The 11488-nt window shown below is 34.3% G+C and overlaps 1 protein-coding gene across 1 annotated transcript in view; it reads left to right on the top strand.

Annotated features, from left to right (window-relative positions):
- Window positions 1–9406, top strand: part of LOC124371204 (NFX1-type zinc finger-containing protein 1-like) — a 45700-nt gene extending 36294 nt beyond the window's left edge. Inside the window, exons 7-8 of the mRNA XM_046829533.1 lie at window positions 7515–7722; window positions 9290–9406. Of these exons, the coding sequence (XP_046685489.1) occupies window positions 7515–7722; window positions 9290–9386 (305 nt within the window). The 3' untranslated portion in view covers window positions 9387–9406. The remainder of the gene's footprint in view (window positions 1–7514; window positions 7723–9289) is intronic.
- Window positions 9407–11488: the final 2082 nt, after the last annotated feature.

The following is an 11488-nucleotide window of genomic DNA, read 5'->3' on the forward strand; positions in this document are numbered from 1 at the left end:
CAAATAATCCTGCTAGGAAAATAACATTGTCTTCTAGAGATGGGCATAAAACTAAACATCGTGGCAGCAAGTAAAATTGTGTAACACATCATAACATTTCAGAAATCTCTAAGGCAAGTGACAACAAAGGGATGAATAGAAAGGCTAGAAGTAAGTTTATTGCTTCTTGAGTCAACTTTCAGCACACGACCCAAGAACACCTCTCATAATCGGCAATTTCATATTCACAATTTCTATTCTAACTTCTTCACGAGCCACCAGCAAATAATACCTAGCAAATAACAACATTGTCTTCTAGAGATGGACATGAAACTGTAAACATCGTGGCAGCAAGTAGAACTATGTAACACATTGTAACATTTCAGAAATCTCTAAGGCAAGTGAGGACAAAGGGATGAATGGAAAGTTTATTGCTTCTTGAGTCAAGTTTCAGCACACGACCCAAGAACACCTCTCATAATCGGCAATTTCATATTCACAATTTCTATTCTAACTTCTTCACGAGCCACCAGCAAATAATACCTAGCAAATAACAACATTGTCTTCTAGAGATGGACATGAAACTGTAAACATCGTGGCAGCAAGTAGAACTATGTAACACATTGTAACATTTCAGAAATCTCTAAGGCAAGTGAGGACAAAGGGATGAATGGAAAGTTTATTGCTTCTTGAGTCAAGTTTCAGCACACGACCCAAGAACACCTCTCATAATCGGCAATTTCATATTCACAATTTCTATTCTAACTTCTTCACGAGCCACCAGCAAATAATACCTAGCAAATAACATTGTCTTCTACAGATGGACATGAAACTGTAAACATCGTGGCAGCAAGTAGAACTATGTAACACATTGTAACATTTCAGAAATCTCTAAGGCAAGTGAGGACAAAGGGATGAATGGAAAGTTTATTGCTTCTTGAGTCAAGTTTCAGTGCCGGCTCCTAGGGCACCTCTCACAGTTGGCGGCAAAGTCCTACCTAGTGTGTAAACTATCAGATTTCAGTGTGTAGTGAAAAAAGTGGCAGAATTATTAACATGGAGCCTGTCCTTCTTATGGTGTAGTATTCATTCCCACCATGAAGTTTACTGCTCATGCCTTCAATTTTAGCAACGCAACTAAGTAGCAGCCTTGTGGAGACATCGTCTTTATTCATGTTTATCATCATATAATTCATGTTTCTTCGTGTAAACAACTGGATCTACCTTAGGTGTATTGTTGGACTTGGCTTAATTACATAGTAGTTAACCTATTGTTAATTTATGGTTCACTGTTAATTCTTCTATTATAATTATTAACCGTTAATTAGTCTAATAGAGTAATAAAAATGTCCTTTGTTATTTAGAAAATAACTACAGTTAACAGATGTATTCAAATTCAAATTTGTTACTTACATACACAAAACAATAATAGATACAGTACACTTCCATAATTTAAAATGAAAAACTCCTCATATAGACTATAGGTCTGTGTAAGGGGAAGAGTCCATAAATCAGTCCTTTCTTTATTTAAAATTTATATGGTATGGTTTTCCATTCAAATTTACAAAAGGTTGGTTTAAGATTGTACGAAATACATTATTATGAATTCAATTTAGGCATCGCTTGACCACCATATTTACTGTTAGATGGATGAAAACAATCCAAAAACACCACTAAACCACATCCAACAATAATAATTCTTATGTACACAATATTTCCTGTTAAGAGGCTTCTACATAATTTATTGGTAACGCGAACAAATCAGTGCCTCTGCAGCAGCATCACCCAGGTTGAACCACCACTGACCCACCCTACGCTTGTACTCTGCTACACATTTGCCCTCTGCCTTTAATACTCGTATGTGCTCCGGTAGATTTTTATAAAGCACATGACCTATGTAAAAGCAGTTAAATTTTTCTACGGAACAATTTTTGGTCTTGGTATTTCATATCCAAATTGTATTCTATGTGTGGTAGTATAGTTGGGGTGAAGCACTACAAAGATAAAATCTTCGTATTTTTTTCCATGCAGTAAAAGAAATTTTATATATTATTGCCGTACACTTAAAACAGGAAACTCGTGGTATAAAAGATTAGAAGGATATCTGCGATTTCTCCTCAAAATGATCCTTATTATACTTCTCTGTGTGGCCGCAAGTTGTTCCAGTACAACAGACGACACTCCTCCCCACACGAGAATACCATACTGTTAACTAATACTGAGAACTGAGAATAACCATTGATTGATAACTACAGATATAAAGTCGTATACTTCCTCTAGCGGACGGGTTGTAACATAGAGATGCCTTTGTAAGACCTGCACGGCTTCATTGACAACGGATAGGAATGGTGAGGAACATTTGTTTCACAAAAATATACATTGCGGCCCTCAAACCAAAACATTAATAACGGGTGTCTCTCCTTCACTAGAGTGCTCACACTCATCTCTCAGATAATATGTCGCAGATCGACGCATGAGATCAGGGTGTAAACTGATAATGACTGTCTTATTTCAAAGAACTATTTGTTAGTGAGAATTGACCAATTGACTTGTGGACGATCTTCGCTGATAAACTAACTTCAGCACTTATGCCTTGAACTTGCTAAAGAAAATATAGAAACAGTATGCATGAGAAGAATCGACCTAACCTCATAGATAGGGATAAGGGAACTGTGTACCATTTCGAGAAATATCATAGTGCGAAAAATACATTCCTGGCTGCACGAAATGGAATGAAACAGAAAACAATTGGGCTAAAACTGTAAGAAACTTAGAAGTTATGCAGACAGAGTCTGCCATTGTCAGAAATAAAATAAGACTTGTTGAAAAGCAATGATAATAAGGATGCGAGCCAAACAATTAAGAATGGAAGATAGAAGGGTTATCAACCTTTAGTCATGTCAGATTGCTGGGATGACCAAACACACACACAAAAGATATGTTAACCATTGGTGATAGGGAGGGATCGAAACTGAAGGATGCAAATTTAGGGCAATTACACTTACTATTTATTGGTTGGAAAGTCTGACAAAAGCCTAGAAAATCTTAATCTTAAACTACTATTGCAAACATAATAAAATGAATAAAAGGAACAAAAAGGAAAATGAATGCTACACTAAATTTGGCGAAGCTAACATTGTACCATATACGAAAGCTTGATACGCTTAAGTAACTTTTTTAAAGTTGTAATTGGAAAATCAACTAAGCAATCTAATGAACAATCTGTTCCCTCCAATACTTAGGAAATGAAGTACAAGACAAGAGCATCTGTTAATTCAAAATACACGTTGACTTCTAGAATGCAGCCTAATTCCTTCGCTTTACCATCAAGGAAACAAATCAGCCAGGTGCTAAGAATATAGAATGACAGCCTTCAAATGTGTGGGAAGTGGCAAAGTATAATAGCAATACTGAAATTTTGGTTATTGGAGATGGCCACACATGGATTGGGGAGGTGCTGCAAGTAGAAGAATTTTGCCATCCAAGCAAGTCTTTTGACTACGTCACTACGCTTCTCATTGTTGGAGGCACTGTTGGATCAGCAACACAACACCAACACCGTGTTGGATTCACTCCAACATCTTCCCACCAGTAATCCTCAGCTTGATATTCTTGTCTGTGAAACCCCTCTAGGAAATTTAGTAATCCTAACTTCTACTGAATCATAAAGCAAACAAATTCTTTTTAAACCTGGAATCACTGTGACAAGGAACTAATTATGGAGATTCAGTAAAGCAAATTTTTAGGGAACTCTAAATATTTACTGTCTATAATCTTCACATATTTGAAACTATAAATTACGTTATACATTTCTGCAATCTTGCCTTAACACATTCCTTGCAGCAAAAAGCATAATTAGGGTCACCGGATGCTGAAAAATTTGTATGTACAAAACACTTACCTTGTACGGTAAAAAGGCAGGATTGAAGGTCTAAATGATGTTTCCGGCCGAGTTTCCTGGAACTGTGATGTCACACGTGTCAGCCCCTATTGGGGCCAGCCGCATTTTGTGCTGGTCCCGTACTGTAGAAAGTTGTTGTTACGAGCTCTCTGCTGCCGATATCACTTACTTCTGTCATTGAAAGTCCGGGATGATTGTCCAAATGATATTTCCGTTTGTTTTTCTTTGAACATTGACGTTACAAGCTCGGTCCCAATTTCGGCCTGCCGCATATTATAGCCTTATGACTATTCTTATTAGTTATAAATATTATATGCACTATATACACCACCTCCAACTATTGATAAGCTTAAAAGCACTGACCCATGCACAGGCCAGGCTTTTCAGGGCATGTTACACAATAGAAAGCAGTTTTCACATTTGGTTTGCCATTTTTTCGTGCACTGCCTGCACTTCTTTCTCTTGGTACGGCTGACGTTTGCCTCTTAGCCTTGAATTTTGTCTAATTTGTGAGCCTCTTTTCTAATCCTTTTTTGACCTGGAGTTTCAACAACATTTAAGGGAGGCGGTAAAAGTCCTTTGATCACTTCCTATCGAAAATCATATAGCGTTATTTTTTGGTTGTACATGTTATGCAGTTGATCATCATTTGTATTGTATGTACAAAGATTTTTTATACTGTTTCTTTCAAATGGGTGGTATGCCATCATCTGATCGGCACGATCAACACCACTCATATTATGAGCATTGTATTTCACTATTGGGAGAGGTATAGGCTTAGTACAACCTCTTTTGTCCACAAAATCCACCATTTCGTTTTTGTTTTCAGTCGAGATGTATAAGACTGCTTTTGTCTTTCCATTTCCCAATCATAACACTATTTGCATAACATGCAATTGTCTCACCCTGCTTCAGGAATTGATTGATCACTTCTTGGGGTGTAAATTTTCAACCAACACGTAATGTCCCCGTGCAATATGTTTTTTCAGCTAATAATTTCGAAGCAAGGGTGTAGCTGTTATAAAAATTGTCCATATACATTGAATGGCCTTGCCCCAAATAATCCTTAAAAATGTGTAGGACAACCTTCTCCGTATGCCCTACACCACCTACAGTAGTATCTGATTTGCCCGTGTACATGAGGAATCTAAGAATAAATCCCTGATGCTCTGTCAAAGTGTGCAATTTGACACCAAACTTGTGCCTTTTTCCCTTGATGTACTGATGGAAGTGTAATCTTCCTCTCCACAGTACCATACCCACATCGAGAGATAACTCTTTTTGAGGGTAGTAAACACTTCTCATTTTGTCGTTGAAGTAACCTACAACGAATTGAATTTTTTCTATGGGGTTTGTAGTATCGGATTCAAGAGCATTGTCGTTTGTTTTGCAAAAATGCAAACAATGCATAATGGACAAGAACCTGTCCCTCGACATAAAGTTACTAAAACACTTGAAATTGAGTAAATAATATGTTTTCCAATAGTCTTGGATTTGATTCATTTTTATTGTGCCTGTGTGCAATAAAACGCCTAAAAATGTCTTCAGCTCGGGTACAGTGATGTCTTTCCACGCATTGATTCTTGATTTTGGTGTCAAGGTTGGTTTACTGTATACACAATTGAATGCGTAAGCATTTGTAAATTTGCAAATATTTTCTAGGATCATCAAGTAGGAGTGTGTAAAAATCTATTGGGGAACTAACCCCCGGGACTGATAGTAACAAAGATTTGGTTCTGACGAATTCAATAGGCCTCATACCTATGAAATCCATAGAACCATCACTGTCGTAGTTTTGTTCATTGCTGGTGTGAAAGTTAGTCTGACCAGAGGTACCTGGCACTGCAGACTAAAACACAAATAATGTTAAGAAAGAATTACACAGATGATATACACAAAAAAACACACTAAACACTCAAAGATTACAACAGGCTCCTATTGAAAAAGAACCGTAATGGGTAAACACGAATGAAACCGATAACAATAAAGCGTTGGTCATGACCTAAAATGCAGCAGAGATTCTATGGTCTACAACAAATGGCTGAATCACACTGAGGCTTTGTGTGTAGAGCGGCAAGGTGGTCCCATCTGGGGACGTCTGTACTCCGCACGTAGGTCAGCCATCCCCTAGTGGGGCCGGCTGCACTGAATTTGTTAACAGAAAGAAAACATCAATATAATACACGGTTCAATATATCTAATGATTTTCATCAATTGGAATTTTATAAAAAGAAAACCTCATACATGGGGAGAAAGTTGCTAAATCATTTACCGATTGAATTGAAATTTCACTACAACACTAATAATTTCAAAACTAAACTTAAAGAGTATTTACTAAATAAACCTCTGTATTCATTCCAAGAATTTTTTGAAAGGGATAATTGATTGGTTTAGCTCAACATGTCTATTTGTATATATGTGTCTGTGTATATGTATTTATGTATGTGTCTGTGTATATGTACATGACAACTATTTGTTACCATAATTTAGAATATTTTATAAGTTGATATTAGATAACTATTTATTAATTATAATGTTCTTGATGTGGCTCTTTATTTTGCATTCTGTGCATTTGTTTGTGAATCTGAATCTAGCTAAAATGATTTCAGTCTAATCAAATAGAATTATTTAAGAAAACATAACTGTATCTCTCATCCTGACCTCCTCCTTGCTCTTTACATATGTAGGTTCATTTTGCTCATGTGTTAACTTAACCATCACTTGCTAAATATGAAATTATTCAGAAACGCTGTATTTTTATTAGTTTGGCACTACTCTGATAAATTTGTAAATTTCAATCACTTCAGATATTCAACCTAATCCAGGAATGGGGTCAAGGACGTTTTCAGCAAGAAATTCTTCAATTACTTTTTTAGCAAACTATTATTATTTAAATAATTCAGTATTACTGACATGTACTGCTGAGAAATTGTTCTCAACATTGAAACAGGTCAAGAACCTTTGGAAGGAACAAAATGGGGAGTGAGCGGTGGACTGCACTTTCCTTATTTTCTGTCCACTACAGGAAAAAGTCGTTTGACCCCCCCTCCCCCACCCCAAAAAATGTGAGTGGAGTAACTGAAACTGGCTAAAGCAAAATATATATGACGTATGTTTCTAATCTGTCGTAGGTTTTTGTATGCAATTAATTGTATTTGTATAATTTATATATATTGTTAAATTTTACATTTTGATTGTTAGATTTGATATATTAATTGTTCAATTTTATAATATTAATTGTTAATTTTATATATTAATTTTTAAATGTTATACTTATTGTAAAATTTTACACCTATTAATTATTTTTATATTTGGTGGGGACTTTTGGAAAGTTATATTCATTTTTTTTATAATTTTGTTGCTTTTTACAATTGTTAATCTGACTAGTTTTAATGTAGCCTGCTGTCAAAAAAAACAAAAAGTACTAGAAAAAACCTTCTCAAACCAATAAGTTCATCTAATGTTGCTGTTAATGCTACTGTTGGACCCTGTGTGATTTTTATTTTATTTTATTTGTAGAATAGTACATTGTTACGTGTACTTTTGACTTGGCCATCTGGTGGCAAATAGACATTGTCAATACTGGTAGAAGTCTTAAGGCAATAAAGTGATTTGATTTGGTAAATTTTGTTAGGAAACTCCCTGAGTCTTCATTGCCAGTACCATCCAGAAATAATCACTTCGGTATCAACAGGGGAAGAGATCGCAGAGATCATAAAGAAAGGTTGCAATAAGGTATGTGGGTCACACATATTCCGTTGTGGCCACACCTGCAAGTATGGGTGTCATACTGCTGACAGAGAACATATAGGAGTGTACAAATGTCCTTCACATCCTGAAAGGTACGTTACAATAATGTTATGTTATATTACTTATGGCTCATGCTATTGTAAGGTTGTGTTAATGAAAGAGATACGCTGTAATGTAAAGTATATCAACAGGTATTGTTCTAGAAGGAACCTACCACTGCTGAATCACCTATCGCTCTGCTCCGTGTTATTGTTAAAATTGTCTTTGTTTATTTCTGCATTTAGACAAGTGAATGAAATGGTTTATAAACAATAACTTCTACTTTCTATTTCCATAAATATGAGAAAAAATACCGGATTTTGGTACTTTTCTTTGAAAATTTTTAACTCTGAAAATTGTGATCCGATTAAGACCAAAATTTTTAAAGTTTGTAGTGTTAAAATTTTTAAATATACAAATAAAAGTTCTTACCAATTTACCATCTTAATCTTTATTCTCGACCAGGTGTTTTGTAAAATTCGGAATTGGTCACGTTATGGAACTCTTAAAGCGCTGCCTTAGGCATGTAATTTAGTAAACCACTATTCAAAACTTTAATTTTTAACTTCGGTTACTTTAAACAGATTTTGTTAATATACTGTAACAGTTATACCTCCTTGTTTTAAACATGCAAACCTCCAGACTGCAAGGTTGTTGTTACAATGATTGTGCGCAGCTTGCATGCATTCAAGATTGGAAGGAAAAAGTGTAATTAATATTGTTTGAATATATTTGACCATTTCTCACAAGGGCTTTGGACCAACAAAGTCAGGATTAATTGTTTGCTAAGAAGTCGTTTTCGAATTACATTATTTATACAATATTTACAGTGGAGTAGTGAACCATACAACAAAAAGTTTAAAGTTTGATAGAATAATTGACGATTTTACCCATGGGGAGCCAGAAAAAAGCCATTATTTAAGTAAGCAAAAGTTAATATTTTTAAATTCAAAGAGATCTTTTGAATGCGCAACAAGTCATTTTCTATCTTTACTGTGATTATTGTTATTATTGTCTGCAATCTGACAGAAATAAATAGGCCTACTTTTTTAAATCTTGATTTCTATTTCCATATTTAAGTACGCAAACTATAGAACTATCAGTGAGAAATTGGAGGAATGCCATTATAGTTTATAGAAAACCACGAAGTAAAACAATATTAAATCATAACTTAGTCAATCATGCATGACTTTGTGTGCATGATGGCTTGGGTAAGTATGAGGGGATGAATGAATTATTGTCGAGGGGCACATTATTACTCAATACGGCCATATTAACCTTTACAATCAAAAATATCCACTGCTATGGACATTAGCATATATAAATAATATAACAAATTTGAATCTAACTTTATTTCTAGATAGGCAATGTTGTTATTATATCATCGACCATGTTTACAAAAAAGCTATTGAACAGTTCACAAACTTTTAATGGATCATTAGTTTCTACTTTATTTTGTTCTAAAGTTATATAAGTCATGGTCTTGGATGGTTTCCCTACTTCAGATCTAATTACATTCCAAGTACTTTTTAAGAGCTTATAATCCTTTCATTGATTTTCTTCTTTTGTGTTTTCTATTAATTTTTTGTTAGATTCTTTCTTTTTTTGTCAATATTTTAGAACCGGAGACTTCAGCATTGTGATCAGAGCAGTTGGGTCTGTGGCATCAGCAGTTGTGTCTGTGGCATCAGGAGTTGTGTCTGGGATATCGTGGTAAGTTTAAAATTGGAAACATATAGAAGCTCCAAGGTCAGCAGTACTAGAAATTTTAAGTTTGGCCATATTCATAGCGATCAATCTTTTATATATATATATATTGTTATTTTGTATTATACCTTATTATACCTTTTTGAAAACGGCAAAAAGCCGAAATATTAAAGGAACTTTGTATCAAGAAGTCTAATAATTGATATAACAGAGCAATTCTGCTTTTATACACTCGAAGTGAATATATATATAATTATATATATATAAACTGCCAGAATTTCCATATTCTCAAAATATTTCTCAGCTGTTTGATCAGGTCGTATAATTTAAGAATAATACAAATATGCTTGGTTTTGTTGTTTAAGCATAAGATAAAGATTTATTTACTAGTCAAATCATACAGACAAAATTTCAAAATAAATCTATATATATATAAAAATGAAACTGTTCGTGTGTAACAGCATCACTCACAAACGGCTGGACGGATTCGCCTAATTTTTTTTTAAATTTGTTCGTCTTGATCTGTAGAAGGTTATAGGATACTTTTTATCCCTTTCCCGATTCAGGATTCCGCCCCACTGGTTACAGAAATACCCGTAAGAAATGCATTGCAGCAAACATATGTTATTAAGTGAAAGAGTCTTTTCAAATTTTTAATCAGCTGTTCTTTGTAAACATATATAATGCGACAAAAAATTGTTGTTATTTTTGACAGTAACTAAGTAAACATAAATATTTTTGACGTTTCTATGTAAACAAACATTTTTTGACATTTACGAATATAAACGAATAAAATGAAGAAAAGTTTTCAAAGCGCCTGCACATTATAACCTGCAATTACGAGATAGATACGTATATTAAACAGTGAAACACTATTTGAAGGCGCTAAGTTATGATGTATAATTGTGTAAACTAAATTTTTGGTTGAACTTAAAGGTTGAGTGGTAGACCACTTTGTAATAAAATACATTATGCGTGTACAATACATTTTTGACATATTTTCTTGATCGTGACATCAAGGTAAAATCTACATCGGGGTTGGAAATATAATTTACTTCAACCAGAAATGCTCATACGCGGGCAAAACTTACGAAAAGCGTGCGAAGCCGCGGGAAACAGCTAGTCTATTATATAAAAATGAAACTGTTCGTGTGTAACAGCATCACTCACAAACGGCTGGACGGATTCGCCTAATTTTTTTTTAAATTTGTTCGTCTTGATCTGTAGAAGGTTATAGGATACTTTTTATCCCTTTCCCGATTCAGGATTCCGCCCCACTGGTTACAGAAATACCCGTAAGAAATGCATTGCAGCAAACATATGTTATTAAGTGAAAGAGTCTTTTCAAATTTTTAATCAGCTGTTCTTTGTAAACATATATAATGCGACAAAAAATATATTTATATATAATTTAATTACTACACTTATAGTTTTAAAGCATAGAGTAAGCTTAAGAGAAACGACAAATTTTGTTTAAACTGTTTCTGCAATCACTGTTAAACATAGACTTTACTATCCAGATAATACAATTCAAATTTGACGTAAAAATTCACCTTTAACTGCAATATTTATTTAATATAAACCATGCTCATGCTTGATCAGAAGAGCAATGCAGATATCATAATTACTATCTTACGTTGGCTACAAATATAAAGAATGTTATAAAATCAACTTTAGTTGTTTTTTTTTGACAGAAGTATCAGGAATGTGGTACATACCTTCATAATGCGCCCAAGAAGCTCACGAAGGAACGACTATCAATTATCTCAGCAATGTTTAGAATGTGATAGAAAATGAATAAGTGAATATAGTGTACTGTTTTCAACGGGAAATTGCGTGCGAAGCCGCGGGAAACTTATTGAAATGCGCAGCGAGGCGCGCCGGGTCCGCTAGTATGTGATTGAATATATGTGTACTAAATTGTTTTCAATGTTTGAACATTGCAGAAAAATGACATTCTAAATAGAGCTTATATCCCTGAATTAATTTTAGATCATATATTGCAAACATGATCATTCCAAGTGAAGTGTTTGTTCTATGTGCAAACCATGAAAATTTATAATTGTTTGAAATTTATTCTGTTTAGTTTCAAGTGTTTATGTTTGGAGTATC

Source organism: Homalodisca vitripennis, unplaced genomic scaffold (assembly GCF_021130785.1).
Source record: "Homalodisca vitripennis isolate AUS2020 unplaced genomic scaffold, UT_GWSS_2.1 ScUCBcl_1110;HRSCAF=4327, whole genome shotgun sequence".
Lineage (NCBI taxonomy): Eukaryota > Metazoa > Arthropoda > Insecta > Hemiptera > Cicadellidae > Homalodisca > Homalodisca vitripennis.